The sequence below is a fragment of the Geospiza fortis genome, unplaced genomic scaffold, assembly GCF_000277835.1.
Source record: "Geospiza fortis unplaced genomic scaffold, GeoFor_1.0 scaffold166, whole genome shotgun sequence".
NCBI classification, from domain to species: Eukaryota; Metazoa; Chordata; class Aves; order Passeriformes; family Thraupidae; genus Geospiza; species Geospiza fortis.
Window position 1 is genome coordinate 7024566 of NW_005054310.1, and position 25964 is coordinate 7050529.

General features: G+C 42.5%; 1 protein-coding gene across 6 annotated transcripts in view; it reads right to left on the minus strand.

Moving 5' to 3' along the window:
* The window catches only part of HMGA2 (high mobility group AT-hook 2), a 112867-nt gene that overhangs the window by 21235 nt on the left and 65668 nt on the right, over window positions 1-25964 (minus strand). For all 6 annotated transcript variants that reach the window (XM_031055541.1, XM_031055539.1, XM_031055543.1 and 3 more), the window contains exon 5: window positions 1793-1825. In XM_031055541.1, the coding sequence (XP_030911401.1) occupies window positions 1793-1825 (33 nt within the window). The remainder of the gene's footprint in view (window positions 1-1792; window positions 1826-25964) is intronic.

Consider the following 25964-nt stretch of genomic DNA (forward strand, 5'->3'; position numbering starts at 1 on the left):
CCTCAGTGGGACTGAGCTCTGATGCATACCAGAGGAAAAGGCAACATTAGCAGCTGCCCGGGAGTCTCTGCCTCCTGGATTTGTCTCCTCTCTGCAGCAGGGCTTAGCCTCCCTGTCACTCAGGTGCCACAAAAGAGAGAGCCGGCTTTGTGCCCACCAGCAGGTTTACTACCATGTTGTAGTAGGAATAGCTCGATTGTAGCAGTAACATTTGAAGGATATAAGCAAGACATGGAGAGGAAATCTCTTCTATTAGAAGAGCTTGGTGTGTTGTGAATTGTGTGGTGTAGTCAGATCATGCACAGTGGGACTTGGGCTGTTTTTAGCATAAGCTGGCCTAACAAAAGACATCACCTCTCCTCACAAAACTTAACCTTACTTGAAAGTACTGCTGCATTCATCCTCTGTGTCACCTGCACCATTCAGAGACATTACTAGCTGTGCTATGGATTCATCATTGCTACAACTGTATTGATTTCTTTTGTAGAAATCTGATTCCTGCACATGCTTTGGAGAGTTACATCATTTTACCCCTTCAACTCATAGCTAGGATGTTTTCTGTTTTGTATGCAACAGTTCCTAATTCAGACTGCAGTTGATATTATGACAATGTACACTGTATAATAATGTATTAGAACCATAAGGTAGAAAAATTGAAGTATTATTCCTTTCTAAAAGTAGACCTCTTTCCTGGAAGAAGAGCAATGGACCCTTTATGCTCTTGACTAAGCTATCATTCATGTACATGGAGGTACAGCAGCACAGCCCATGGACTCTGCTCAGCAGTCATGGACTTACTCCCATGCCCAGAGGTTTTTCTCTGCTGGTGTACATACAACAAAGTGTTAGAGTTAGGTTCTTGGGGGTTTTAACACTGGGCAAGCTGGGAGAAGAAAATGAAGTTGATTTTAACTGCAGCGTTTGACTGATTTAATGACACCTTGTGGCTTGCATCTTTTTCAAAGTGTTAAAAAAGAATAATACTACCCAACACAAAAAGTTCCAATGTGTTAAGTCTTTATGACGGATCCAATCTGGTTACCAAGTTCAGCCTATTATATTTTGTGGATTTACAGAATCCTTTAGTGTGACGATGTACAGCAACGCAGAGTCCCCAGGCAGTGCAAAGGAGAGCTGCTTTATTGCAAAACCAAGGCCTTTTTAAGCAGCTAGCGGGTTACCAGTTTGCATCGTTTTAAGGTACAACAAGCCCAAGGCCACCAACCACCATACACCACGATGTGGACATGTGGCCATCACCCTGCATGTCTCTCATGTCTCTCACATCTCTCTACCCCTATTCCAGCTGAGTCACTCTCCCATGGTTCCCCTCTACTCAGCCTAAGTAGCAGGCCTGAGCCATGATTTCACAAAGACCCTTATTTTATAAGGCTTTGCCTATATGCAACACTAAGAAAAGCAGAGAGATGGGTTTCATGCATATGCCCCTTCTTGCTGTAATGCAGTTCCCACCTATTCACATTCAGGACACAGAGAGATATTTATTGCATGCTGGACCCACACCACAGAAGTGAGCATGTGTGTTTGCATTATCACTGCAAGGTGACCAATGCAGAAGGAGGATAATTCTGAGCAGGCACTGTTCCCTGCTTCCTTCTCTCTTTCCAGGGCTACCACATGACTTGTTTTGGTGGTTGTGCCCAGCAAGCCAGCAGCTGTCCCCTAGCTCATACAATTGATACATTTCCCTTCTTTCTTTACAGTAAAAGAGGCCAATTGAAAAATTATTTCACTTAAAGTAGTCTAAATAATTTAAATTAGTTTTTCTTACCTGAGCAGGCTTCTTTTGAACCACTTGTTGAGGCTGAAAAGTAAAACAAAGGCACAGTGAGAAACAAAATTAAGTGAAAACACTTAACTGTGATTTTATGAGTGCTAGGAAAAATATTTTCAGCAATAGAAATAAAACACAGAAAAAGCCCACAGTCAGAAATGGAGAGATGAACATGCCAGCTCTCACACTCAGCCCCTTCTATACCTATCTACAACTTTGCTCTGAAGTAGTTCACATTAGTGTGGATGAAGAGGAGTATGTTAAGCTTGTACAATTAAAACCAAAGTGAAATTTAATTTAGCATGTTACATCTTTTGGCTCTTCTATGGTACTGCTGCCTTAACTTATGAGACCATGAGAGTGACCTGATTTTATAATTGGATTTTGTTGTCTCCACTGCTGCTGCTCTCTTACAACATTCTCAGCTGTGAGTGGAGTGTCCTGCTGTGGGGGAGCCCTCCCTATTCATCACGAGCAGGGTCAAAGCTCAGGCAGAGAGGTGAAGGACACATAACCCCATTCCTGAGCCACGGCTTCCCACTTGACCAAAGCCACCCTTGCCAAAACCAAGGAGACTGGGATGGACAGTGGTTCCAGCCCTTGTGAGTTCTGGTTTGAGACTTTCAGCTGCATGAAGCTGATGCTGTGCTGATCGTTGCAAGCCTATTCATGTGATTACAGGGATGACCATCATTGGCCAGGGTGGGTGCGTCCACCTGCCTACGCAGGACCTGGTGGCACCACCATGGATCCTCAGCAAGTCTCTCTCCTGGCTGGTCCCATCCAGGACTGGGAAACACGGTCCTCCCATGAGTCAGGAGACACACCAAGGTGCCAGTGTGCTTCATCCCCACCCAGGAGAAGAGGAGTACCAATTAAGGAACAAATACAGACATGCTTACATGCATGCTTACACCAGCATTGCCCAGATGATGAGATGACCCTTGTGGGGGCTGGAAGCAGCATGGAACAATAAGACCACAGATAAAGGATGAAATCCTGACACAGAAACAACAAAAAGGCTTTTCTTCAGTGGGACAAAGTTGCTGCCTGCCTCCCTCCCTCCCCCGGACATTCTGCTTTTAAAGTCTATGAATTGCACCCAATGATTTTCTTCTTGCCCTTCCTTCCTGCTTTTTCCTAATCCCAGCCATGATTTTAGTGCCTTTCTTGGGCAGAAGCCAACATGCCATCCCTCTGCACAGCCAAAAACCTAATTTTCACGACAGTGTAGTAGGAAAGAACTGGAATATTTCTGAATAAGCAGTTTAGTGTAACTGGCCTTTCAGAGGAATATTTCAGTGGGAAGGATCAATGAAAGTGTAAATTAAATGTAACTGATTAAATTTGGCTGCCCACTACAAGAGATGCTTTGTTTATTTTCAGTCTTTTTCTAACTCAGTAGAATCCTACTGCTGTTATATTTTTGTATATAACAGTCTCCAAGTTCTACTCTCAAATAAATATGAGAGGAAAGAAAAACTATCTGATGACTGGGTCTGTCTTTAAACTTCAGGGTGGACCCTTTCCTTTTCCATTAAATTCCCTTGCAATGGAGAAACTATTATCAAGGCACACATTTTATTGATGCCTTCTCCAGGTGGACTGCAGGCCCTGAACTCATCAATGGACATTTGCTGCTCTTGGACAAAGGAATGATTTGTTTTAAAGGAATCTCTCATAATTATAGAACTCACTGAGCTCTTCTGTAATCTGTCAATTTTTTCACTTTCTTTTCTTTCCTTTTGCCTGTTGATTACACCTGTACATGTGTCTACTCCCAAACCACATGAAATCCACAGACATTTTTAGAGGCTGACTGTTTTCTCGAGCTCAGAAAGCCCCATAGATTTTTGGCTGTGCACTCTATGTTCATGTGACTCTCACTCACTGTAACTCAATGAAATCTTCTGAAAGAGCTGCCAACTCACCATATTTTCCATGAATTAGGTCCTGACACTTCAATGAGAGGAAAGACAATGTCTGAAACAAGGCCAGCTCTGGCTTTCTGCCTAGTATGTGTCACAGTAATTCTACCAGCTGCCCTTCTACACAGCAGTTCATACTTTTCAGACCACCAAAAAGCCCCTTGAATACTTTCAGTGATATCTGGGGCTTGAGCTGCCAGCATGTTCTGCCAGCCTCTGGCACCCAGTGGCTTTGGACTGGACCTTTAAAGCTTTTTTTACATGTGTTTGTTTTGTTTTGCTATTTTTATGAATGGCTTCCACAGGGAACTCTGACTCCAGCACAACCCTATCCAGCCATTCATAAAAAGCAGAGGGAAAATATTGTACTTTGCCCAGTGGAAACTGTCTGTGATACTGACCAAGGCTTTCAAGAATTTTAATCATTCAAGACCTTTGCTATCCTAGTGCTTCATGTCGAGAGCTCCTTGGCAGGGCTTGCTCACTGCCGGCTAGGTTTCCCTGGGCTTGGGATCTGGAGCTCAGCGTATGTTATGCTTGCTGCCTTAAATGGAAGAGGTTTAGCTATGGAAGCCCAGGAGCAGGGCTCAGTCCCTCAGCCAGTGTCAGTGGCACACACACTGACACGCTGGGAGCCGTGCCCACTCATGTCACTTTGAGGGCTTCGGCTTGTGGCAGCTGAATCACTGCAAGTGCCAATTCTCAAAGGCACTGCTTTTCATGCTTCAGCCTGGCTGAGTGGGAATGTGGCTGGACATATAAATCCTGTAAGGTCCAGTCTTCTGAGGACTAGTGCCTGTGATTCAGAGTACCCTGACCAGAAGAACTGAGGTGCTCACGAATAACAAGAAATTTTCTAAGTACCCCTTTAATTTCTTTAACTGTTGTGGATGCGATGCCTTTGGAACCATTTTGACACACTGTAGATACTAATGCTTCAACTTGCTAAACGTTCTGTTTACTGCATTAAAAGATCTTTTCAGGGCTTTGAAAGTGACACCTCTGATTCACAAGTGTTGCATCTGCATGTTCAATTATCTGGAAAGAAAGACAATCTGCCTTGGTTATGGAAAAGACAGGAACTATAAGATAGCCATGGACAAGAGGCTTTAAATAGGTGCTCCGGGGCAAAAAAAAAGTTCTAAGCAAGAAAGGAGAGCCCTGAATTATGATCTATTGTCCCTGCTTGGAGCCTGCAGAGTAAGATGGTAGAACTTCTACGCTGTCAGAGGCTCTCTCACTTATGTTAGCCATCTTAAGAGGAGATTAGTACAACACAGTGCTTTCACATTTCATTTTTATCCTAAGTTTGAAAAACAGCTATTGTACACTGCATGGGCACCAGCTGATGTTCCATACACTCGAAAGCAAACTTCAGGGTTTTTTACATCATATGCAAGTACAAGTCAACACTAGATATCTTTTTTAAATATGTATGAGACAGAAAGAACAAGCTACAGTGCTGGAAAAATCCTATGACAAGGTCATTTAAATGTCTACCAAAAAAGAACAAGTCCAAAATGCAGCAGTATTTCTTTTGCCATGCTTAAAATACTGAGTATATGAGCTAAGGCAGAAGACAATAATTTAAAACTTGAGGATAATATTCCTAACTTTGAATAGGAAAAACCCCACAAAATACCTGAAAAGGAGAATACACAAAATTTTGATGGTTTTATCTTTGCTGTAAGTTTTGAATGTGAAAAGCCCAACTGTTTATCTTCTACACTTCTTCCACTCCTCCTCAGTCACACATTCCTCATTTTGTTTTCTTATTTTCAAATTCTGTTGATTTGCTTTACGTCAATATCATACATATATCCTTACAGTTCATGCTGGTCAAACAATTTCTTTGCTTTCTACGTGAGAACAAAAGAGCAGTCTCATGTGATGAGTTCATATTCATCTTGTACCAGCAGTCTAACGTTGTGTCAAATTCAATTTGTCACACTTATCATTCACAGAAGTACTTCTTACCCTGTGATTTTTCCTAGTGTCACAAAGCTAAGGAAGGAAAATGGAAAGTTAAGGGTAAATCTTTATCAACTAGTATGAGCAATGCTGGAACACATTTTTAATGATCAGAAATAAAAACATTGGTTTGAATTCAAATCATCCCCTGGCTGCTACGCCTGAAGCTCCAAGGGCAAGCTGCACACACACAGTGCTCTTAGATTTTCTGTTCGTGTCTTCCTCTACAAACTGAGTGTTATGAAGATGTCTGATTGATGCCTTCTTGGCAACAGTGACTCTTTGTTTTTTTCCAACAGCTTGACACAGATAAGAGATTTGCATGGAGGTAGCTCTGCTGGGGAGACTAAATGGCCATGATGGAAACTAATACCCAGTTAGGATGACAATTATAGTGCTGACAGCTTTCTGTTGTGCAGAGATCATTAAAATAATTTCATAGGTCATCCAAACACTTGTAGCTCTAAATTAAAAGATGAGTAAAACCATATTTGGTCTTTTTGTCTACATACCCTTGAAAAATCAGGAAGTTCATATTATACCAGTTGAAACCAATATAATCCAAAATAAATCATGTCTTACAAGCAGTTCCATATGACAGTAGAGTAACTACCATTCTGCCCTACAGCTTTAATTGGTTTGAGCCCAGCCTTTCTCTCCTCTTCCAGCACAGAATGATACAGTGCTGGGACCAGTGGCCCACACAGACTGCCAGGAAACCCTCACCTTCCAGCAAAAGCCACTTGCAGCCTGCTGATCATCAGCAGAAATCTTCCTGAAATTGCATGGGACGATGTGCCTGCCATTCACTCCTCAGGTCCAGGGTATGCTCATGGCTTGTTTTAGGAATAATCTCCCTTTTGAGGCAGTAGCAGAACTGCTTTTTTATCCCATCAGCAGTGAGGGGACTTGTGTTTTGGAAGTACAGGTCATGAATCCTCCTGCCTCCCTCACATGCTTGCAGTCAACTGGCAACCATAGTGTCTGTGTATGCACACTGCTGTGGGTCATTAGAATCTAACAGCAAAACCATCTGGCCCTTAGAGTTCAAAGGAGATTTCACAGCTCTCTGTGCAGTCTCATAAATGAGGCTAATAGTAATCTGCGGAGAATTCTGGCAAAATCTGTGAAACTATTCTTTATTTTCTATCCTACTTGGCACTCCTCTGAGTTTTTAATACAAAGTCAAATAATTGCAAAAATATTTATTAGCTTTTAAACTGACTTTCCCTGACTGATGCTGGAAAAGTCTGCAACATGTCAGAAACTGCACCAGTTAGTCGATGATAAAGAGTATTTTTTTTCCACTTGTTGGGGAAAGCAGAGAGCTTTCCCCCAACTTTTCAAAGTTTTCCAAGTACACAGAGTGACTTTTAATAGTTATTTTACTGGCATAAAAATTTGTATTTAATTTGGCAAATTCAAAGCACACTGCTTCAAATTACTCTTTTGGTAGTCCTAAAATTCAGGCAGTGGCACATATACCCAGTTATGTATGTATACATCCAATGGAAGTCAAGAAACTGACTTCATCAAGGTTAGGATTTCATATATTTTGTTTACAGAAAGCTACCTTCACTACAAAACATCCGTAAACCACTTGTTTGGAATGGTTTTATGTTCTGGGAGGAATAAAACAGTGAAAGAAATGTATTTAAAAATCCAATTCTGTTTTCTTTTATGCTCATATAATCCGTTATTTCTCAGTTGCTTTGATCCAACCTTACTCCCACCATTACAGATCTCAACAAGTACAAATTTAATGGTTACAACAGGAAGGGAAAATCCATCATTTTTATTCATCTGCTAGCTGAACTGTTAGTTCAAGCACAACAATATTCCAGTGATTTTATCAAGGATATAATCAAAATTCAAAGCACAGTGGCAGTTAGTTCAGTGTTCTTCATAGATGCTTCTAAGCTTTATAATGATAGCCAGTATTAGTTACATTTCCATAAAATATTTAGGGCAGTGCAGCTTATGAAATATCCATTTAATGGACCTTGTATCTGTGTTTCAAGACAATAAACAAAGTTTAAATTTGTGTTCTTATTGGAAATCAATACAACTCGTCAGCTGAAATATCTTCTGTTGCTGACTGCTCTTCTTCAGAGTCACTGCTGCTCTGTGGGGTTTCCCTGTTACTTCATTATCATCTGTCACACACTTGATAAGCTTTCCTGATGCATTTTGCTTAAGTTTAGTTTGGCACCCTGTGCATTTTGCTGCTAAAATATTAAGAAGTATTTTCTGTCTCAGAATAATTCTAGCACACAGTTCAGCATTGAGGTTTTCCTTGATATACACCTAAGGAAACATGAGCTGTCTCTTTTGTCTGGCAAACGTCATATGTGTCTATTTATAACTCCCTACACAGACAGACTATTGAGAAAGCCAGAGGGGAGGTGTCAGTCATTCTTAGCTATAGCCCAAAGAAAAAAATCTTACATTTTAGTAGACAGAAATAAATTATAAGTTATTTGCAAAGAAACCAAGCCCTCATTATTCAGGGATAAACTGATAGGAAATGGCTTAGCTTTATACCTTGCAGACCTGTCCAGACAAATAACTATTGTGCAACTGTTCATCTCCAGACTATCTTGTCTGTTTGGATACAGCAACTCCTGTGTTCACCATGCGTTTTTCTTGGCCCATGTGGAAATGATTTTTGGTCACTGCCAAACAGGCTAGATTTGAATTGATGACCTAGAGGTGGAAAGCACTGTTTCACATTACAATCTGGTTTTAGAGTTTGGTTTGGTTTTAGTACTTTGGTTTTAGAGTCTTCTCTCTCTTCTTGCCCAGGCACCTCCTGCCATACAGACCAAAACCCCAGGGCACTTTCTGCTGCAGAAGTCATTCCCACTGGAACCACTGCATGGAGCTTATCAGAACTGCAGGACTGTCAGCAGTGGACTCAACTCGGGACCTGACTGCCAGGAGCTCCTGAATACTCTTGACTTTTGCATTGATCTCCAGCGAAGTTACAGAATAAATAGCATAGGGAAGTCCCAAACAAGCCAACCTGCTGCAAAATCCACTGCTGTTTGGAAAGTGGACTCTGAACTTCAGTGGTTTTGCGCAAAATGTAACTGTTGTCAGGTAACGTTTCCCTTTATGGCTGCTGATGTTCACTCTTCTCAATTTTAAGGTCACAAAGACATCAACTCATTCAGTAACAGTGTCCTTCTGTCATTTAGAAACCTGAAATATGTGCAGCCCATTTTCCACAATGTAGGCTTAGATACAAACAATCAATCAAAAATTTCCAGGCCTATGAAAGCTTCTGCTAACAACAGGTCCAAGCCTAGAAACAGGAATGGTCAAAGAACAGAAGTGGCAGTGATTGAAAACAAAAGGTAAATTGCTCCACTGGGCAGACCTGGGACTACAGCAGTGTCCCAGCAGTATCGGGTGGTAACTCTGTCCCTGGCTATGCACCTCCACCATGGCGATGATGCAATGGCCATGCCACAGCCTGGACCTGTGCTTCTCCTCAAGAAGGAGAATGCTGATGAAAATACAGTACGCACTGCCCTTGGCTCTTGGGCACCTTCACCACTCTGGACAGGCAGCCACTCAAGCTACCTTGAAGGCTGTGAGACTTGAGCCAAGCAGTCTGTGACCTCCCTTGGGTATTTCCCAGTGGCAGTCTGTGGCATGTCTCTTCAGTTTGGCTGCATACTACAAGAACTGCTGCCTCCAGAGATTTGTGCTTCTTGCTTTAGTGAGACACATCTCAGCCAGAGCAGGACAGCACCAGAGTGGGCGCTGTGGGAAGGCAGGTGCAACAGACTGCAATCAGCCCAGAAAACCTTCAGACTTCACCAACAGGAGAAAGCAACCCAGTCTAGGACCTCTGACTGGCTTGTATCTATGCCACCTTTCCTCCAGACTGCCTAGAAGGAAGAATCCTGGGTTGTGCTGCTTCCTTAACAACACCTGTCACATGGCAGAGGACAAGATGGTGAAGGAAAGCAAGCTCCCAGCTGCACAGCACAGACAACTGTAGGGCAGTGCTGGAGGCTGCCTGTGTTCAGGCACTGTTCAGCTCACGGAGCACAGACACAGCACTGGGAACTGGTAGGAAGAGCTATCTGCCCCCTCACCTGCACAAACTAGGGTAAGGATACAAGGGATTTTAGGCAGCCATTTTGCACAGCCATTTCTAGTCCTTCAGGGATATAAAGCATCTTGTTCAGAACTTACGTGGTCAGCCCCAGGCACAGCCCTCAGCTCCTGCAGGAGCTTCCCCTTCCCATTCAACCCATTGCCTGCCTGACCTCCCATTGCCCTCTGACGGCTTGGGCAGTGTTTTCCTCCAAAGAAAAGCACGCAGGGCAAGGAAGGCAAATCGCCTGTGCCTGGCTGATTTTCTGCAGCTGAGGATCTGGCCTGAGGCATTTCTCTTGAATTTCTTTGTCTGAGCAGATTCACTGGTAGCCACATGGCTGGCTGGGGACGTTTTTGTGTGTCTGGGATATACAGATGTCTGATAGCTGTCTGTCTATCAAATAGATTTGGTAATTATTACTGCCTTCAGGACACTGATGCAGCTAAGAGTGTCTGTCAGAGTCCAAGCAGACTGCCAACATTCTGGCATCATTTCATAAAGAAGTCAGTGTCCAAAATAGAAATACATTTTCCACGTACTTGAAATATACCAGGGGCTTGGTGGCGAGTTGCTGCAATTAATCCACTTCCTGGCTTTATATATTTTGGGATCATTCTGGTGTGTGGTATGTTAAATACTGAACTCAATTCATATTCTTATTTTTAAATGGAAATTACATTCATTATGTCCAAAGGAATGATTCCTAGGTCCATCTTGCAAAGCAGAAAAAAACCCCACCATTCCATTGCATTTCTGGTGTGATTTTACTCATTAATTTCAGCAATTTCAGCAATTAATTACAGCAATTTCATCACATGCATCATTATGAAATCCAGGCAACACTATAATGTATTTTAAAAGACAGTAGCAAACATCTTTTTTTAAAATATAGTCAGAACCCATTTACTAAATGATGGCAAACTCAACATCTATCCTATTGCTGATATCCTATTGTCAGCCTCTCAACAGCAGCAGAAATATGAATAGTGTTCGAGTACATATGCTTCCCTTGATCAGAAAGACAATGAAAAAGGGGGAAGAGAGGGAGGAAGACAGAGATTCTTTATAATCCTGGTGTAATTTTGGAGTTTTTCTATTTACATCCATGATCAGACTCTGAATTTAACCCAATGTAGGAGATAAGAATTTGACTGTAATTTTGCAGGACAGACCTTTTGCAGGACTAACTATGGCTAGACCTGACTGTCTAGCCATAGTTATTTAACAGCCTTTAGGAAGCTACATGTGACCTAAAAATCCTATTTGTTGCTTGGATCTAACAATGTGAACATCAAAGGTATGTGTGTAAGGTATGCACGCAAATCCCCTGCAGATTTTTTCATAATAGTACTGAAACCTGACACCACATCAAGAATGCAGCGCCTGGAGCACCCTGCTATAGCCCCACTCCCTTGTAAAGCTTAACGTGGCTTCCTCACTCACAGAGCTCCATCAGCTGCCACTTGGAGAGCAGCCTGCTTTTATATGTTAGGGCTGCTAGGGAGGGCTTGTGAACATTTTAGCAAATGCAGGTCGTTTCAGAGAATACGACTGATGAATATTGATTCTCAGTTCCTGAAAACTCTCCTGTAATTTGTTGCTTCTGTTGCTGAAGTGACAAAACCTAATTTTTCATGCTGCAAAAAACATAGCTAAATTCTCTCCTTGGCTAAATTCTGCCCTTCTGCTAAATTCCAGAGTCTACTGAAAGAGCTAAATGCTTCCATCTTCCAATGAGTTACATTTTATTGTGCTTTGAACCTCTGTGGTTTGGGACATGCCAAAAATTGTTGGTAGTATTGTGGCTAGGTGGTCCTGGCAGCAGAGGTGAAAACAGATTGTTGGATGAAAGAAGGAGGAGGAGAGCTGGCCTCCAAATGCTGCTGTAGTTGGCACAGAGAGGCATACCCTTTCTGGGAATTAGGTGTGCTGGGTAGATAGGAGCTTGTTTTGCAGCTGAACATAATCCACCTTGGTGAGATCAGATATTATACCAGCACCAGATTGCTTACCAGCAGCTGCAAGATTATTCTAGCATCGGCAGCAATGTGGCCAAAGATAATCTGATACTCTAGATTTTGACAGGTAAGGGCAATGGTGTGGAGCAAGGTCCTTCTGCAGGTGGTCAGCAGGAAAGATGTAAAGGGATGAGAAGAAGGAATGAAAAGTGGCAAGGAAAGATGGCAAGAAAGAGTGGGACCAAACACATACCACCTTCTCTGCTTACACACAAATGGGAACAAGTTCTCTGCACTGCCATTTATGTGCAAGGAACTGAGAGGAAAAACAGAAACACATAGTTCATATTTCTTTTTGTCCACCAAGCTCACTAGATGGCTGTATTGTTGTCATAGTTTTGGCTTCTTCCATGCTCTGAAAGCGTGTGCATTACTGACATATTTTGAGGGTTTTGTGGTGTTTTTAAGAGAGCAACTGGGAAGTTTGGTTAGAAAGAATCTTAGGTACCAGTGGGTTGTTCAGATTTTAGGATCAGATGCATTTTTGTAAGCTTTATGGTAGAGCTTTGTCTTCTCAGATCACAAAACGGGTCAACAGAAATGCAAAGGCCGTGGGACTGTACTGCTCTGGAGAGGAAAGGATTCTACTCCAGCCGCAAGGCCGATGACAGAAGGATCCACAGGAGAATGTGCTCTTCCTGAAGAACTTCAGCCATCTCTCAGCACAGCAGTCTGTGCAAAAGAGGGTCTGCTTCAGCTTTTTGGCTGGAGGCGCTGGCAACAGGACAGTCAGGATATTCACTGTTTATTATACAAGCACTTAAAAAGGGTGGGAGACAGTGATGGGATAAGGAGTTGCCCATGCCACTTTGCCTTTCATCTCAGGAACGACTGTCTTTGGGGCTAATTTAGATGCATTTACATCATAAATGTGTGGCCTTTTCAGCCACATTTTTTCACTCTAATTTCTGCCTGCCCTTGCTGACATGTGCCTTTTGCAATCTGTGGTTATTTTCCTCATTCTGAACTGTGGAATTGTCCTCTATTGCAGTTTTTTCTTTCACAGATAAGCAAATAAATAGCTCATGAAAGTGATATAGTCTAGCTCTATTTTACTTAACAAATACTGGGGGGGGTTATTTAAAAAAAAATTATTCTCTACTGAAAAGACAGTGCTTTGCTGACTGTAAATTGGTTTGCAAGCCCAAACCAGATGATTTCATGAGTCTTCCAGATGTATCATCACAGTTTCAGACAACTTCCAGACTGACAAGAAAGCCAGAACTCTCATCAGACCTCCACATTGGGATATTATTAATAAATATTCTTTATCTCAGGGACAACCTACCCAATAAGTAAGTTCCATATGTCTCTTAGAAGCATCAGTGTCCTCCCTCTCCCATCCTAAGTGTGATGGGCCCAACTCTTGGGTTGGGATTGGTTGAATGGTCCCTCGCAGAGGGACCTCTAACCATAGTTAGAGGCTCAGCTCTAACTATGACTTAATACATGATGACAAACCTTTCACATTCATGCTTATCCATGACATGATGATGTCTGTGCTTGGACTAACTGACGGACATCAGATCACCTGTCTGATTAAGAGCAGAATCTACACATCCTTGAAGGTAAGGCACAGTGAAAAGGGCCTTCAGAAAAAATAATGCAGGATAATTTTGCACTGTTGAGAATTTTGGTAAGGAAGATCCAGCCTAGGGAGCTTTAGATTAACCTACCCTCCGCTAGAAAACAGCCCACTTAAAATTTTACACCATGGCTTGTAGCACTGGCCAGTAATACCTGGGAGTGCTGAGTACCATGCTTTCTTGAGTACCATACAAAATCATTCTTTCTAAGTGAATCAGAAATAAAAAGAGCGTCCCAGCACAGCAGCTAGGGATCCCTGGGGGTATTTACTTTGCTTCTCAGTTAGCCTATATAATCTGACAGCCCAGAGGACACATACATCCCCATTCACATCCCTGGTGTACAGAGAAAACAGCACACTGCTTCCATTCTGCAGGAACACCCACACAGGAGTGTTGCAGAGAAATCAAACAGTAAGTTCCGAGCAAGAAAAACTGAAGAAGTTGACACAAAATCCACCAAGACCAGATGCACAAAACTAGAAATCTCAAATTTATTTGAACAATCTTAGAGAAGTGGACCGAGCTCAAATGCATTGGGCTGGTATCATGAGTAGCTCCATGCAGAGAGCATAGGGCTGTGGCAGTAGAAGAAAATAAATCTAGGAGGTCTACAATGTGAGCCAATATATATATCTTTCAGCTATAAAATTGTATATAATGTAGGAATATGCATGTAGGCAATGCATGTTCAGAATAAATTTTAAATCAGTTATCAGTCTTTGCTTTAGGTAGGTGCTGGTTTTGAACACACTTGAGGAAACATTACGTATATAAGATCATTTTAAATGGATTTCACTCAAATGAGATACAAATGACACTGCATGAAGTGCAGACCAGCAAACCTAATAGATTGTCTCCTTTATAGGAAATTAGAAACCAAACTGTGAGTTTTGACTGACAGTAACAGATTGCCCTATTTTCAAAGAAAAATCTAGTTAGCAGAAATACAGGCTTGTTTGTTCCTGATCTCATGTTAGCAGCTTGAGTAAATGTCTTGCTTGCTAGACATAGAGAAGTACTAGTTAATTCAACACCCAGCTATTTTTACTTCTTTAATAATACTAGTGCTATGAATGATTACATATTATCTGCTTATGTCCTTAAAAGCAATTGAATTTAAACATTTTCTCCTCTTTCTGTTCTGCTGCTGCCTCTTCTGTAAAAAGAGGATTTCTGCATCTTAACCACAACGCAGTGCCTACAGCATTAGGAAAAAACCCAGCAACAAATACACAAAATCCAAGCCTTCTTTTGCCTGTTCCTTTATTTAGTTTACTATACTCTCATTGTTTTATTTTAATGGCTGGAGCTTGATACCATAATCATTTTCCTCAGTCAGTTCATAATATCAATTCCCCTGTAGGTCAGAAACAATACCTCAGGAAATACCACCTGCTATTCAGGGATATTGCAGGAAATTTGCATTTTCATTTTGTAAAGTGTTATTATTTTGGACTGACAACCTAACATTTATTTCATTATCCCAAAGTCTTTGGATCCCTAAAAGCAAGAGAGAGAACGAGTGTCATGGCTGGCCTCCCACTAGCTTTTCATGGTCATTAACAATCAAGAGTGAGAAGACAAACAACTCACTGCTGAAAGATGTGTGCCTCACAGCCAGCCCTCCCTGTCGCCTCCTCTGGAGTATGAGAGCAATTCAGCTGTTCCATCAGTCTACGCCTGCTTTGCCAGCCCTCCTTTGTAGTGGGGTTGCTGCCTCTTTCTCTCCTCTACAAACAGCACTGAAAAATGTGCTGGCAGATACAGGCAAGGAATTATTCCTCTGGAGGAATACAGGATGCTTGAGCAACCTTGATGGTTTCTGCAGGGAGTTTGACATCTTCCATCTACCCTTTTATTCACTGCGTGTGAGAATGCAGTATTTTGGGACCATCAGCGGGGGAAGGAAAGGCCCCCAGTTAGATACTTGCAAGACTTGCCACATTTACAACAGCTGTAGCAAGTACCCCCAAAAAAACTTCAGCCTTTCTGCACTTTTTCTCCCAGACAGGCATTTTGAGGTGACCACCAATACAAACCCCAGCAATTCCATTCCCTTAGAATTCTCAGCATAGCCATGAAGCTGGGCATGAAGGAGGAGACCTGTTAGAGGGAAGCTGCAATCCTACACATTTCTGATCCACTTCGACACAATATGGAGTACATTCAGCTTTAGTAACCTTCCTCCCACCACATCAAACTTATGTTTGGCTATTTCGTTTTCTCCTCCCAAGCTTATACTGGTGGGGAAGAGCCATGCCCAGCAGAGCACAGCAGCAACTGCTTTGAGGAGCCACAGCTGGGGTAGTGAGTGGTGAGGCTGCATGTTCCATCCCTTCGTGCACGTGTCAGGAATCATGCGCTGCTTGACATGTCGGTGGCAGAGGCTTATGCACAACTGCCCATCACTTCTTCCAAGGTGATAGCCCCACCATGCATAAACACACCTAACAGGGAGCAAGAGGCAACTGCAGAAATATCCCTAAAAATGGCTTTATTTTTGGAGGTCTGTCCAAATCCTGCTCCATGGTTCAGGAGGAAGCGTGACTGTGGGAACTTTCTTGCACAGTTTGCTTCTTCTCAGCTGACCAAATATATCCCAGAGAATTCACTTCTAGGAGGAATGCCTTGAAGCAATTTTTTGTATGACGAGTGTTTCATGACATATCTCTATTTCAAGCAGCAGCACTGGAGACTGCTGAGGGAGGGCAGCGAGTATTACTGGCTGGTTGAAAGGAAACTTTCTTTTAGATGGTTGCACAGAAGGACACAGACGAGGCACAAAGTAGGCAGGAGCGCAGTCACCACCAGCTTCCCTGCATCAACTGACCAGCCCCACTCATGCTGGGGAGCTGCACTGTCGTGGCCAAGCCATCCAGCTGCTGGGGAGCTTGGTGTTACACAGTGCCAGAGGTAATCCAGGCTCCTCTGCCACGGTGCACGGGCAAGACTGAAAGCTGCCAACTACACCGGCAGGTCCAAGCTGCCAATGAGGCACTGGCACAAGCAGCTCCAAAGTTTTCCAAACTTGCATGAGATTGGTTTGCTCCTCTTGCCCAAGAAGAGAAAAATATAAAGAGGCATAAAGTCACCATTTCCTTTTCCAGATATGGGGACTATCACAAACCAGCTGAGAAGTCCCCCCTCCCAGGGAGTCCTCCCCATGTATTTGGATTCAGCAGCCAGTGTCAGTGGTGAGGTCTTGCTGGCAGAAGTGAGCTGTGAGCTGGCACTGACTCAGAGGTTGTTTGTACAAGGGCTGTCTCTTAAAACTTCGTACTGATAAAACTTATGACTGTGTTGAGAGATGCTTATAAAACATGGAGTCACCTCTTATTCAATTACGGAAGCTGTCACTGAACTTTCAAGGAGGCCTGAGTGGGTAACTGCCCTCTGTGCTGGGCTGAACTCAGAAATATCAATCTGTGTGACACTTTGGATGACCTGGGCTGCCAGTCAGAAAGTTCAAAAGGTGAGGAACACCTCTCAACAGGAATGAACAGTGACGCACATTTGAAAACAACCCTTGTGAATACAATTAGTTATTTGGTACCCTCTCCTGCCTGGAAGCTTATGTGCTACTAAAAAGCTGCCTAGAAGACATGGCAAGAAATGACTGTAAACTAGCTGACTAGATTGCAGGGCTTATTTAAAAATCAGGAGAAGAGAAATCCCGATGTTTGATATTTAAACAGAAAATTGTTTAATTTTAAAACATTTATGTTCCTTTTATGATTGCAAAATCAATATTAATACAGAATGTAGACCATTTTATAGCCTCCACACAGGACTCCACTGTTGCTCCCTTCCCAAGAAGTCTGGTTTTTGGGCAGATGAGAACCACCAGTGGGAGGTTCAGAAATGCTGGTCCTAATATATAACACCAGAGCAAGACCTTCTGCCCTTCCTCAGACAAACCAGCTAACGACTTCAGTGAGAGTTCTGCCTCAGTAAAAATACCAGGTTTTGGCCAATTACCTTCAAATGGATAGAACAGTTTATTTGTGGTTTGAGGTGCTTCCTCCTGTCTGAACTTTCAGTTTTCCAGACTGAGCCTAAGAGGTACAAAGAAGGTTTCCCACGATCCCCCAGGCTGTATGTTGTTGGGGATACCAAATTATTCTCTTGAATTTTTTTACTTGAGTTTGTGCTTGCAACCCCTGCATTCACTGAGCAAAAGCAGCAGGTGGAGATGGGACGTCTTGACAAGGAGCTTTACTGAGTTGAAAAATAATCTAATGCTAGCCTCCAAAGACAAAAAGATTTCTCTAAAATTCTTTAGCATTTATTATCTCTGCAAAATATATACACTAAGACATACCATGTTTCTAAAAGCCTCTTACATCCTATAGATGAAAACCAGGACAGTGCAGAAAAGCAGGGGTAGAAACAATAGACAATGCTTCTGCCATTTTTTCCCATGAGTTCACTGCAGAAAACCCTCCAAAAAGCAGGCACTAAATATTCATGAGCAAACCTCACAGCAGCCCAGCAGGTCCTGCTAATGTCACACGGCTGCTGGCCTGTCCATTCACCTACTCACATGTCTGAATTTCATTGATTCATTCATTTGGGAGAAGGCCCTGCAGTTCCCCTCCACCCTCCTCCAGTCCATTTCCTTTCTAGAGAGCACCCCAGTGCTGAGGACTGCAAAGCAGCGCCCCAGCTCCACTCCTTGGTGTCCCCCCACTGTGGTCCTGGGGAGCAGGGCATGGAGAGGAAGTGGTTCTGACATGTATTTTGCTGATGCTTTAAAGCATATGGTCTGAATGCTCTGAATGCCATGGAAGATTACTGTCACATGTCCTAACCCATTGCCTATCTGTTGACACAGTATCACCTTTCATAAATTGCTGGTACCATTTTCCCACCAGCTCTGCTCCAAACACAGGAATTATAGGCAGAACACAAATCCAAACAACCCTTATGTGCTTAATAAAATAAATAACAATCAGCCCCTGAAAAAATTCCCCTTTAAAGGAATTTCCCTTATTTTAGATCAAACACTTCCTTGGGATCCATGCTAATTTCTACTTTCCAGTGTCATAAATAACTAACACAAAGGAAAAAAACCCCAGCACATCTAAAATCAGCCAGATTTATATTTTTAAATCCTAACACATATGCTCATGTCATGTTTTGGATACTGGCACAATTTCTGAATGAATGCAAACAAAGCAAGACATGCTTGAATGCACCCCAACCCCTAATGCATACTTAGCATAGCTCCAGGTCACTGGAGCCAGACCAATTTACACCAGTTCCACAGTTGGTCTGCAAGGTTCACATGAGTGTGGTATCTCTGTGAGTGCCTCCTTCCTGCCCTCCATCTCAAACGTGTGAACAGGTTAGTGCTCTGTATCTCAGTACACCACTGAAAAATTTGGATTTGGTTCAGGTCTTGGGTAGTTCAATCCAGTTGGAAAATTCACATGCACCTCTGTCTCCTCCCCTTGCTCCACACACACTTCCCACAGACACTTCTTTTCACTGAAGGAGAGATAACATCACCTTTTCAAAGGAAAGCTGATTATTGATATATTAGCCCATCATGGACTATATAGTATTACATCTTGGGTTTTTCCATGAAGAAAATGTCTTCTAAGTGACCAAGTAGTTTCAGCTCAAAATTTAATTTGCACCTGAAACTCTATTTTCTGATGAGAATATTTCAACAGAAATATTCCTTGTCAGAAGCTAACAAAGTTTCATACTCTGATGTAACAACTCACCTCTGTGCTTCCATTCCTAAAACCTGTATCTTTCTCAATCCCTACATATTTTGGCTTTCAACAAGGTCCATGGAGGGACACTTGGCCCCCTGGCAGTCCTGCTTTTATTCTCTCATCACCTAAGCAAAGAGGAGGTTACCTCATATTAAACCCTCAGATTTGTTTGTTCACAAATATTGCTGTGTTCCAGGGTTTAGACCATGTCACCACTGCAGCCCCCAAATGCCCTACAGCTACAGTGGTCTGTGGGTCATTTATTTGCATCAAAATATCCAAAGTAGCTATAGAAACTAAAGGAGAATGGAGACAAACAAGTGTCACTTGACATCTTCATCCTTGTTTTTCAAGACATCTGACAAGCACTACAGGCCCATAAACTGGACTGAATCTTCCCTTGCAGGCTTCCTGTGTTAATGACTATAAGGAGAATGCTTGCATCCTTCTCTGGTGTGGACTACTATATACAAGACATTAGATTTGTGAATCCATGATCTAAAAATGTATTGTACATGTATTTTATTTTTTTTAATAAGGAGATGCCTACATGTTACCTGAAGAGTGCAACTTGTGGTTTAACCCGTCAGAAATTAAGTACCACACTGCCATTCCCTCACACATACTAATCCCAGTGGAATGGGGTGGAGAATCAGAAAGAAGGTAAACCCCATGGGTTGAGATAGGAATAATAACAATAACAATATCATCAATAAAAATAACTTTGTAATAATAATTGTGATGAAAAGGGGGACAACAAAGAGAAATAAACCTCCACCAAACAGACAAGTGATGCACAGAGCAGTTTCTCAGCAGCCACTGACCAGTGCCCAGCCAGTCCCCCAGCAGTGATCAGCCCTGCTTGTCCAAATTCCCCCCACCCTATATACTGAACAAGACACTCTGTGGTATGGAATACCCCTTTGACCAGTTCAGGTCAGCTGTCCTGGCCATGCTCCCTCTGGCTTCTTGTGCACCTCCTCACTGGCAGAGCGTGGAAAGGTGGAAAGTCCTTGACTTGAGGCAGGCACTACTCAGAAACTACTAGAACACTAGTATGTTATCAACATTATTCTCATACTAAATTGAAAAAGACAGCACTGTACCAGCTACTAGAAGAAAATTAACTGCATCCGAGATGAAACCAGGCCAGTAACAATACAGTCATTGCCAACTGTAAAACAGAATCCCTTCGCTGAGGAGATGGGGAATTATGTCATATTTTCACATGTGGAGAGCTAGTCAAATTCTACACAACATCTTTTTACTGTCTGTTTCCTTACTTTTGTTATATATAAAAACAGTAAAGAATATGATTGCCTATAGAATGTTTGCTTGTATTTTAGTGAAAGAAATGTAAAATATGCCCCAAATCCTTTTATCTTATTCTAACAAAATCCTAGCCAAAACAACTTCCTTCAAAATTTAGGGAAAAGAGAAATGTTCTTGGATCTCAGCTGAGAACTTGCTCCCTACATTTCAATCTAGAGAGAACTTTTATGGCTGAGTTATTACTAATAAACAAAGTTTATAACAGAAACATTGACAGGACTGCTACCAAAAGGATACCAGCAGGATTAATAAATTCAGCTAACATCTAATAGAAACTCTGATCTCGTCACATGCCAACTAACATTATGCTCAGAATAAAATTAAACCAGTGTGGACTGCCTGCTGTCAGTTCCACTGCTATCCTCAAATTCCTCCCACGCAATGGCAGAATTTATAAACCAATGCATCTTCTTCAAATGAACAGAAATTACCAACACTAGACCAGACTGCCTCTTCATTTGACCAGATTATACTCCTTTAAACCCAGAATACCCCTGCTGCCTACACAAGATCTTAGCCTCTTTACTGAGGTTATGACTACAGCTGCCTTTGGCTCAGTAGCTGTTGAAAAGATTAAACAAAAATTAGCAGTTCCTGTAAAACAAAATACTTGGATATTAACCAGAGTTAAAAATCAAGCCTTAGTTTGCTTCCTGCCTGTCGGACATGCTACACTGAACATCCTTTTTAAACTCCACAGGTAATAAACTTGCACTAAATGAGGCCAGTCTCAGCACAAGTCTGTACTGATGCCAGCCCCAGCAATCTCTTTCATCTGTGCTGACTGCAAAGACTGAGGCTGCAAGGCATAGGGGTTCATGAAAAGACACTGCTTTATAGGTTCACTGATAACTTGACAGGGCTGATAATGCAACTATTGCTTGCCAGGAGCTCACAAACTTAAACAGCTTTTTGCAGTAGTGGCAGAGTAGTAACAGAAATGAGCAGGAAAAACAAGGCTAGTACAACTCACAGGATGTGAACTTCTGTTTCCTAGATGAGTAACTAAAACTAATCTTTCTCAAAAGGATCTGCCTGTAATCTGGGCTCGATATGGCAGCAGTGCAGTCAAGAAAATTACTTTGGAATTCAGGTAGGGGCTGAGTGTGAGCAAATATGGCAACAAAAGACCTCATGCTACAGGATAATTAGATATGGAATAAAAGAAACTTAATCATCTGTTCCTGATGAAACAGTCTCCAAGGTGGGAAGTGAGTAGTGGAGAGGGAAAGTGAGAGCCAGCTTTGAATCTGAGGACATGCATCCTTTTCCTGCAGGACAGCACTGCTTCCAGCTGAGAATGCGAGAGCTGCCACTCCCAGTGCTCTGCCACCAGTGTGTGTTGTGGAACATCCTCCCACCACTTCGGACAAAAGTGGCCAGGCCTGCTCCAATCAACCATTTACACTGACTGAACTAATCCAGCTGATTTTGCTTGGAGCACATTAGGAGGCGCCCACAGACAGCACCTGGCTGCAGCTGGGCAAGGTCAGTAACCTCTGGCTGGGAGGCTGTGCCGAGCAGCCAGGGCAGTGACCTCTTCCATCAGCACAGCTGGAGCTCAATGGGAACATCTTCCTCATCTTCCTACAGCTTAACTACGTGGGGTCCTCCACCAGCAATGGCCAGCTTGGATGACTTGGCCTCTTGCCTCCACTAACCCCACCTTCTCTGTACGCAGGCAATCAGCTCTTGCCTGTATGCAGCTCTGGAAAGGAAGAAGCTTTGCTTTCAGGTAATTTTTGCTGCTACAGCAATGTGAACAGTCTTCATGGTGCTGCCAGGTGCCTCCGGCCAAATAAAGAATGCCTGATTCTTAATACTACATTGGCGTCAAGGAGTTTTTTATTTTTACTGGGTTTTGGTAATAATAGTGTTGAAGATTGCATGCAAGATGTTTTCCATTACCATCTGTATGGCTGATTACCTTGTCAAGTGAGCAGTTTGCCTTATCTCTCTCTTTGAATGACCACATTCACACCTTCCTGGGGAGGGGACCTCCGCTGATAACAGACTATTGAATATCGGTGCATGACTGATAAGAATGATAACATCCCATTGTGAGATGCTCCGCCCAGAGGGAGGAGCCAAGCACTGCTACCCCATATACTCTGAGATTCTGAAATTGCAGTTCAGTTTTGTTCTCCACGAGATTCCCCAGAGGAACAGCAGCTGCCTTTTCCTCCTGGATCTTCAGAGGAAGACTACATCCTTCTCTACAGATTCCCCTTGCTCGAACAGAACCACACCTGATACTTCAGAGGACTGCAGCCACATTTTCAATCGGACTGCCACCAACACCCTGACCAACAGGGTGTCAGGTTGGGTTCTGACTCTGTCAGTGTTGTTCCAGTGGACTGTATTGTTTATTTTATCCTTTTTATTTCTTCCCTATTAAAGAACTGTTATTGCCTGCTCCCATATCTTTGCCTGAGAGCCCCTTAATTTAAAATTGTAGCAATTCAGAGGGGTGGGGAGGGTTTACATTCTCAATTTCAGGGGAGGCTCCTGCCTTCCTTAGCAGACTCCTGTCTTTCCAAACCAAGACAAATAGTAACACTAAACTGCACAAAACATAGAACTGAGGCAGCGTACGTGTCGTAGTGATTAACAAATCCCCAAACCCACCCAAGAGACACCAGTAAGACCAGAAAGTACCATTGCCACTACCTACTCTGACCTTTTCCACAGCACAAGTCACAGAGCTTTTCCCAGCAATTCTTGCATCAACATCATAATTTCAGGTTGAAATATTGCATATCTTTTAGAAAAACATCCAGCTGTGATTTAAAGACTGCAAGTCTTGAAGAATTCACCACATCCCCTAAGCAAGCTGTTCCTATGATCAATTGCCTTAATTCTTCATGTATACCTCATGTGAACATGGGAACTGAAAACACAAAGGGTGAGGAGCCAAATTTTGGTCCTCTGGCAGAAGGTGAAGAATGAACCTCTTGTCAGTTTTATGAGGTTATTACAACTCTGTACAAGAAGCTGTACTATCTTTCTGGAAGATCTTATACAGAAGTTAGCACAAGAAGAACATTTTTCCTTGCTTTGTGAGAGCTTTTCAGACTGTTTCCTCCTAAACACTGAAATGGACTTGACAAGTTGCATGATTTTTGCATAAGGTACATCTGCAACAGTCACCATGATATTAACAATACCATGGCTCTTTCCTGGCCATCACACTGGCTTGCCTGCCAAGCAGCTGGAGCTGAAAAGACAGCTCCTGAAGTTAAGAGACTAGAAAGATAACCAAAGAGCTTTCCAGGTCCAGCTCTGGTTCCTCCAGAATAACCCAGATAGAGGACGTGCAGCTGAAATGAAGCTGGAGTGAATTTGCCTTGCAATCTGACAATTGTCAGGCTAAAGATCAGAGAAGTGGAAGTTGCTTGATGCAGCAACTGCTATTTCAAAGACTAAGGAAGAAAAGTTTAGTAGAAGTCCTTTAAAAGTAAAACATAATGTGTTCATGAAAAAACCCCCCACAATTCAATTAATCAACTGGAATTTCTCATTCCATTGGTTTTAATTGAGATGGGAAATTTCTTGACATGGACCTTTCATCTTAGGAATTTTTGATTCAACAATTTAGTACTTCTGGAAGAAAAAAACAAACAAAAAACTCCGGAAATTTCAAACCAGCTCCAGTAAACTCTTAACCAAGCTGAAACCCACACCAGTGCGTCTCAAATTTTGCTATAGTTGTAACCATGGCCCCATGCGTAACACAGAGAGAACACCTTCAGGAGAACATCTCTTTACTTTCAGTTGGTATAGCTCACGAACTACACCTCTGCAACCAAAGGGAGAGGTGGTGCTGTGAACTCACGGCAATGTGGGATAGGGCAGCTCACGGCCCAGCTGTGCAGCAGCCATGGGCAGGAAGGAAGGAATGAGCAGTAAGGAACACCTTTTTGGGGGGAAATAAGTGTTGCATGTCTTTTGTTTTCTTAACTTGGAATGAAGTCCAAAACAAGCACCTATGTATGCTGTCATTTATTCCTCCCTTGAAGAACACCTCAACCCTTTAGCATCACTGAGATCTAAGGAGAAAATTGCCATTGTGCTCTTTCTATAATGCCAGGTTTTCCTCAGTGTAAATCTCACCTCCCACATACTGTCCTTCAAGTTTTTTTTTCACCTGGAGGAATCAGATCACTCAAGAGTTTTTCTATGGAGAAGACCTTCAGCAGACCTTTATCTACTAGTTCACTCCATCCAGCAGAAACAAAGGTCCATCACCTTTTTTCACTGAGCTCAAAGAGGCCAACTGGCCCAAACAGACACAGCCTTCCCTCTCCTCAAGTCAGAATTTCCTATATTTGATAGGAAGGAAGCATTTTACTTGAGTCAGCACAGTTTTCAAAGACTTATTCTTACCCTTTTTTGGTTCAAATACACAGAAAATAGATCTGCAGAAAATGCGAGCTTGTTGAAAACTGATCTCTAGAGTGACCCCTTCATGACTCTAGTCTTTAAGTGAACACTAGAAGGACTTCACCTTCAATCACTGTTAACTGTGACCTCACAACTACATTCTCCTGCATCAGTTTATCTGCAGGCCTATTTCTTAAAGTTCAACACTATAAAACCCCCAGATTATTAGACCCAATCAAGGAGACTTCAAAGACCTTTAGACTGTCACACGGAATTAACATACCGAATCACAATTAAACCATGATTGGCATTTTATAGCACTAGTTCTTTGAGGAGAGCAAAGCTAATTTTTACCAATAGACTTTGAGAAAAAAAGACTCCATTATTTAAAGGTAGCTCTAATTGCTATACCATTCAAGTTATTCTCAGGAGGTATGAAACATGCAATTTTGAACATAACGTTACTTTCACATTATTTCATTATCCCTATGGTATTTTTGGCAATGAGTGTTTTGGAAGGTGAATTTAAAAAGAGAACAAATACAAAATAAAGTTGTCAGTGCACAACTGGAATTATGACTATGCATCCTTTAATCATGCGTCCCACTCAAACCATGCAACTCTGAGTTCCCATGGCCCGCAGCTGAATCTCCCACCGTGGGCATTAAATGTTTAATTAATTCACTAAAATGCACGAGGGTCCTTGGACACCACAGTGACTGGCGCCAAGTAAGTGTTCATAGTTATAGCAACTGTTAATAAAACATCCTGTACTTCAGGTTTGGAAGTTGATATGGAAGAGCTGAGGGGCTCTGGGGCCTTGAGGCCATTCGTATCTTCTGTCTCCTTACACTTGAGGAGACTGAATTTTTGTCAAGCCAATGCCTTGGGTCCCCAACTCTCTTTAGCTGCCAAACTCCCACAAGCACACACTAACAGGTGTGATGCCCTTGAAAACACAGCCCTCAGAAGATAGTGAAACACACCCAACAGGTCCTGGCTGTGGCATGACCAGGGCAGGTGTCCTACTAGGTATCCAGGCTACCCAGCCTGGTTAGCTTACCAAGCACCATAATCATTCTCAGCCTGTTTTTCCCTTAATCTGCCA